This window comes from Oncorhynchus nerka, unplaced genomic scaffold (assembly GCF_034236695.1).
Source record: "Oncorhynchus nerka isolate Pitt River unplaced genomic scaffold, Oner_Uvic_2.0 unplaced_scaffold_6673, whole genome shotgun sequence".
NCBI classification, from domain to species: domain Eukaryota; kingdom Metazoa; phylum Chordata; class Actinopteri; order Salmoniformes; family Salmonidae; genus Oncorhynchus; species Oncorhynchus nerka.
The window spans coordinates 1-6,355 of record NW_027034640.1 but is presented as its reverse complement, the minus strand read 5'-3'; the positions used below and the strand labels follow the sequence as shown (position 1 = coordinate 6,355).

The window sequence follows — 6,355 nt, the reverse complement described above, 5'->3', positions numbered from 1 at the left end:
TGGGTGATGGGTGACGGGTGATGGGTGGTGGGTTGGCGGGTGATGGGTGACGGGTGATGGGTGATGGGTGACGGGTGATGGGTGGTGGGTTGGCGGGTGGCGGGTGATGGGTGGGTTGGCGGGTGGCGGGTGATGGGTGGGTTGGCGGGTGATGGGTGGCGGGTAGGCAAGATGGTGCATATGATGGGTGGTGGGTTGGCGGGTGGGCCGGTGGTATGTGGATGGTGGTGGCTGGTGGCGTGGTGATGGTGGTAGGGTTGATGGTGTGGCTGGTGGGTGGTGGTGATGGGTTATGGGTGGCTGAGGCGGGTGGTGGTGGTGGCTGGCTGGTGTGGGTGGTGGTGGTGGCAGGGTTGGTGGGCATGGGTGATGGGTGATCTGGGGTGGTGGGTATTGGTGGTGGGTGGTGGGCTGGCGGGTGGTGGGCTGGCGGGTGGTGGTGTGGGTGGTGGGCTACGGGTGGCGGGTGATGGCTGGCGAGGCAGGTGGCGTAAGATGGTGGCATGGCCAGGTGGTGGGCATGGGTTGCGGGTGGCGGTGATGGGTGACGGTGGTGGGGTGGCTGGTGGCGGGTGGTGGGCTGGCGTGGTGGCGGGCAGGGTGGTGGGTTGGCGGGTGGTGGGTGGTGGCTGGCGGGTGGCGGTGGCGGGTGAGCTATTGGGGGTGGCAGTGGGTGGCGGGTGATGTGGGGGCTGGCGGGTGGCGATGGGGTGGTGGGTATTGGTGGGTGATGGGTGGCGGGTGGTGGGTGGTGGGCTGGTGGGTTGGCGGGTGGTGGGTGGTGGGTGGTGGGTGGGTGGCGGGTGATGGGTGATGGTGGGTGGCTGGCAGGTGGTGGGTGGCTGGGTGGTGGGGTGGGGCGGGTGATGGCTGGCGGGTGGCAGGTGGGGGTGGTGGGTGGTGGGTGATGGCGGGTGGTGGGTGGTGGTGGCGGTGATGGGTGGCAGGTGGCGGGTGGTGGTGGGCGGCGGGTGGCGGGTGGCGGTGTGGTGGCGGGTGATGGCTGGCGGGCGGTGCGCGGGTGATGGCAGGGCGGCGGGTGGCGGGTGATGGGTGGTAGGGCGGCGATGGGTGGTGGGTTGGCGGGTGGTGGCGGCGGGGTGATGGGTGGCTGGTGGTGGGTGGTGGCTGGCGGGTGGTGGGTGGTGGGTTGGTGGGTGGCGGGTGATGGGTGATCGGTGGTGGGTGGCTGGTGGTGGTGGTAACATGGTGGTGGGTTACGGGTGGTGGTGGTGGGTTGGCGGTGGCGGGTGGTGGGTGGCGGGTGGTGGTGGCGGGACACAGTGCAGATAGGCCCGGTTAGTCAGCACTGGGTTGGTCTGGCCAACTGAGGTAGTATGAAAGAATGTATAGTTACGAGAAATGAATGGTAAATCATGTGTTGTGTCATTTTGGAGTCACTTTTATTGTAAATAAGAACATAATATGTTTCTACATTAATGTGGATTCTACCATGATTACAGATAGTCCTGAATGAATCATGACAATGATGAGTGAGAAAGTTACAGACGCACAAATATCATAATTCCAAGACGTTCTAATCTCTCACCATTACAATAACAGGAGGGTAGCATTTTTGGGGGGTATGATATATAGTACCAGTCATAAGTTTGGACACACCTACTCATTCTAGGGTTTTTCTTAATTTTTACTGTTTTCTACAATGTAGAATAGTAGTGAAGACATCAAAACTATGAAATAACACATATGGAATCATGTAGCAGCAACCAAAAAAGTTTTATATCAAATCAAAATATATTTTATATTTGAGATTCTTCAAAGTAGCCACCCTTTGCTTTGGTGCCAGCTTTGAACACTCTCTGCATTCTCTCAACCAGCTTCATGAGGTAGTCACCTGAATGCATTTCTATTAACAGGTGTTCCTTCTAAAAGTTAATTTGTGGAATTTCTTTCCTTGTTAATGTGTTTGAGCCAATCAGTTGTGTTGTGACAAAGTAGGGGTGGTATACAGAAGATATTTGGTAAAAGACCAAGAACAGCTCAAATAAGCAAAGAGAAATGACAGTCCATCATTACTTTAAGACATGAAGGTCTGTCAATCCGGAAAATGTCAAGAACTTTGAGTGTCTTTATGGAGTCGAAAAACCATTGAGCGGTATGATGAAGCTGGCTCTCATGAGGACCACAGATTTGAGATTTTTGGTTCCAACCGCCGTGTCTTTGTGAGATGCAGAGTAGGGGAACGGATGATCCTGCATGTGGTTCCCACCGTGAAGCATGGAGAGGAGATGTGATGGGCTGTTACTGGATACTCTATGGTGTTTCATGAGCTGAAATAAAAGATACCAGAAATGTTCCATACGCATGAAAAGCTTACTTCTCTCAAAAAATTTGTTTACATCCTTGTTAGTGAGCATGCTTTCTTTGCCAAGATAATCCATCCACATGACAAGTGTGGTATATCAAGAAGCTGATTAAACAGCATGATCATTACACAGGTGCACCTTGTGCTGGGGACAATAAAAGGCCACTAAAATGTACAGTTTTGTCACACAACACAATGCTACAGATGTCTTAAGTTTTGAAAGGAGCATGTAATTGGCATACTGACTGCAGGAATGTCCACCACGGCCCCATGTCTCAAGGATCTGTACACAAAATGCACCCAGTTCTTCCATGGCCTGGCATACTCACCGAACATGTCACCCATTGAGCACGTTTGGGATGCTCTGGATGGACGTGTACGGCAGCGTGTTACTTTCCTCGCAAATATCCAGCAATCTCTAAGACAGCTTTTGAAGAGGAGCCAACATTCTACAGGCCACAGTCAACAGCCTGATCAACTCTATGTGAAGGAGATGTGTCGCGCTGCATGAGGCAACGATGGTCCCACCAGATGCTGACTGGTTTAATGATCCACGCCTTACCTTGTTTTTTAAAGGTTTGTTTTTATAAAGGTGAAATGCATAGATTACGGCCAGTGACATTTAAATGGACTGATCAACTCTATGTGGAGAGATTGTTTTGGCTGCATGTTCCCACAGTCATTGCCTGATCAACTCTATTTTTGGAGATTGTATATATATGGTGGTCACCTAGTTCTGATATTCTATTTAAGTTCATGGTACGCTATGATTGTTCATTGTATATATATTTTTGATCAACTTGTAAGGATATGTGTGTTCATGGTGGTCTATCCATAATTTGTTCATTGTATATTTTTGAAGAAATGCTTGAAATGGTGGACTCAACAACCTAAACTCATATTTAGGGATTTGTTTGTATTTCATTGTAGTTTATTTTTCAAAGTTCAACTCTGTCCAAGGAGATTGTTAGTGTAATTCAAGTCAAATCTTCAACTCTAGTGGGTGTTAATCTGGTTAAATTCCTAGTCAACAACCTGATCAATTCAATGTGAAATGTGTTGTGCTGCAATCATGTTAAATCTGGTCCCCACTGCTGAGTGGATGTTTATGATCCACGCCTTACCTTTGTTTTTAAAGGATCTGACCATGCATATCTCCCGGTTGTGTTCCGCTTAATGACCCTTGAATTTATTTAAATGGACTGTTCAGTAACTCAGGTTTATTGTGTTTATTTTTGTTCTTGTCCTATATTTTTAATTCAGTAATATATATTTTTGTTCTTGTATATTGTTTTATTAATTTACGTATATATTTTGTTCGCCTGCCATATTTTTGAAGAAATGCTTGAAATGGTCAAATTGACTCAACAACCAAAAACACATATTTAGGTTTGTTTGTATTTCATATTGAATCAGAACATCTATAGTTTCTGGCTGTTTATCAAAGTTAACTATTTTTCCAACACAAATTGTTAGTGGGTGTTAATTCAAGTTAAATCTTCACTGTAGTGGGTGTTAATTCATGTTAAATCTTCACTGTAGTGGGTGTTAATTCATGTTAAATCTTCACTGTAGTGGATGTTTATTAATGACTTAGGAGTCTGATACAGAACTATAAGGTCTTATTGTGTTTATTAATGACGTAGGAGTCTGATACAGAACTATAAGGTCTTATTGTGTTTATTAATGACGTAGGAGTCTGATACAGTACTATAAGGTCTTATTGTGTGTGTACTGTACATAATATTCTGAATGAATCTTTCAGGAGTATGATGTGGATTCAGAGGGCAGCGAGGAGGAGAGGCGACATGGGAGCACTCTCTCTGGTGGAAGGATACGGCGTGGAGAGAGGGAGCGCTCAGGCCTGGGACGTGTCTACTTCTCCAACCAGGTAGCCTAGAATAGATACTGCTCCGTGCTCTTTGCACCTGGGCCCTTTTTACTGTAAATTCATGACCATTCCTTTACTGTTTCTACTGTTCCTCTGTATATGCGTAGGCTTTGCCTGTTGTTTCATTAACAACTGATGTTGAAACTAAATTGCTGCGATGGGACAGTAGTGCCTGGTTTCACACTATCATGTCAACCCAAACTTTAATCTAATGGCTTGGCAATTTTTACCTTAACCTGATCTTTTAAATACGTTCCAGCTACTATGGCTTGGCTTGGTTTGGTTTGGTTTGGTTTGACTTGGCTTGGTTTGTCTTGGTTTGGTTTGGCTTGGTTTGTCTTGGTTTGTCTTGGTTTGGTTTGGCTTGGCTTGGTTTGACTTGGTTTGTCTTGGTTTGGTTTGGCTTGGCTTGTTTTGTCTTGGTTTGTCTTGGTTTGTCTTGGTTTGGCTTGGTTTGACTTGGCTTGGTTTGTCTTGGTTAGGTTTGGCATGGTTTGGCTTGGTTTGGTTCAGCTTGGTTTGGCTTGGTTTGTTTTGGTTTGGCTTGCTTAGGTTTGTCTTGGTTTGGTTTGCTTTGGTTTGTCTTGGTTTGGTTTGTCTTGCTTTGGTTTGTCTTGGTTTGGCTTGCTTTGGTTTGTCTTGGTTTGGTAGTGTGAAAAGGGTCAAAAAGATTGCCTGAATCAAAGGTTGGGATTCTATCAATCAGTGCGTCAGCTTGACATATAAGGTCATTTCAGATTGAGCCAACAAATGCAGTGTTTATCATGAATGTGGTCTCCTCGGGCCCTGGGAACATTGCCTTTAAAAGGTGCATAGTCGGGCGATCGTGATTGAATCCCGGTCCTAAATGTGGGTGTTCCTCTTCCCACACCAGGACTACACCAGAGGCTGGAGCAGCTGCAGAGATCCCACCTGAGGAACATGGCTGAGCTGGAGAAGATGTATATCTGTACAAGGTCAAAGGTCAACAAGAAGGACGATGAGGAGGAGTATGAGAGGACAAGTGTTTGGAGAGAGAGGGCAGAGACATACAGGATCTCCAACCCAGGTCTGATATCATGGCTTTTGGTACTGTACCTTTTGAAATGGAATGTAGTTTTTTAGTTATGGTTGTAGGCTATGTAACCTTGTGCTACCTTTTTACAAGACGGGAAAAAATGAAGTGTTTATTATACTGAACCAAAATATAAATGCATCATGTAAAGGGTTGATTCCATGTTTCTATGAGCTGAAATAAAAATCCCAGAAATGTTCTATATTCACAATAAGCTTATTTCTCTCAAATGTTGTGCACATTTGTTTACATCCCTGTTAGTGAGCCTTTCTCCTTTGCCAATATAATCCTGACAGGTGTGGCATATCAATAAAATGATTAAACAGCACGATCATTACACAGTTGCAGGGGTCAATAAAAGGCCACTCTAAAATGTGCAAACACATTGCCACAGATGTCTAAAGTGTTATGGAGCGGCAGTTGGCATGGTGATGGCAGGAATGTCCACCTGAGCTGTTGCCAGAGAATTTAATTTAGAAAAATTTGTAGTACGTCCAACCAGCCTCACATAACCGCAGACCACGTTTAACCATGTTACCCAGGACCTCCACATCTCGGCTTCTTCATCTGAGACCAGCCAAACACCCGGACAGTGGATGAAACTGAGGAGTATATCTGTCTGGAATAAAGCCCTTTGCAAGGAAAAACTCATTCTGATTGGCTGGGTCTGGCTCTCAAGTGGGTGGGCCTATGCCCCCCAGGCCCACCCATGGCTACACCCCTGCCCAGTCATGTGAAATCCATAGATTAGCGCCTAATGAATTTATTTTTCCACTTGAATAATTTCCTTATATGAACTGTAACTCAGTAAGATCTTAGAAATGTTTGCATGTTGCATTTATATATTTTGTCCAGTGTAGATTTGGGGGAACAAAACATCCGTGTTTGTTTTGTTGTGCTTCAGAAGGAGGTATCTTAGCGCTTCACATCCTAAGAGGGCTTTAACCGAGATGCGCTTGAGACTTTTTCACGGCAGCAACAATGAAAGCTCACCTTAAATGATGCTCAATCTCCTCCTGTCTCTCAGTGTCACGTGGGAAAGCCAGAGCTCTGGCTCTATGCCAGTGAGGCGACTGCAGAGAAT

General features: G+C 46.3%; 1 protein-coding gene across 1 annotated transcript; it reads right to left on the bottom strand.

Annotated features, from left to right (window-relative positions):
• Nucleotides 1-290: 290 nt before the first annotated feature.
• On the bottom strand, nucleotides 291-1,208 carry LOC135566204 (uncharacterized). The gene has a single exon (XM_065014020.1). The coding sequence runs from the start codon at nucleotides 1,206-1,208 to the stop codon at nucleotides 291-293; it is 918 nt and encodes a 305-aa protein (XP_064870092.1).
• Nucleotides 1,209-6,355: the final 5,147 nt, after the last annotated feature.

Coding starts and splice junctions, on each gene's coding strand:
- LOC135566204 (XM_065014020.1), bottom strand. CDS start 1,208: ATGTTACCACCACCACCAGCCACCCACCACCGATCACCCATCACCCGC.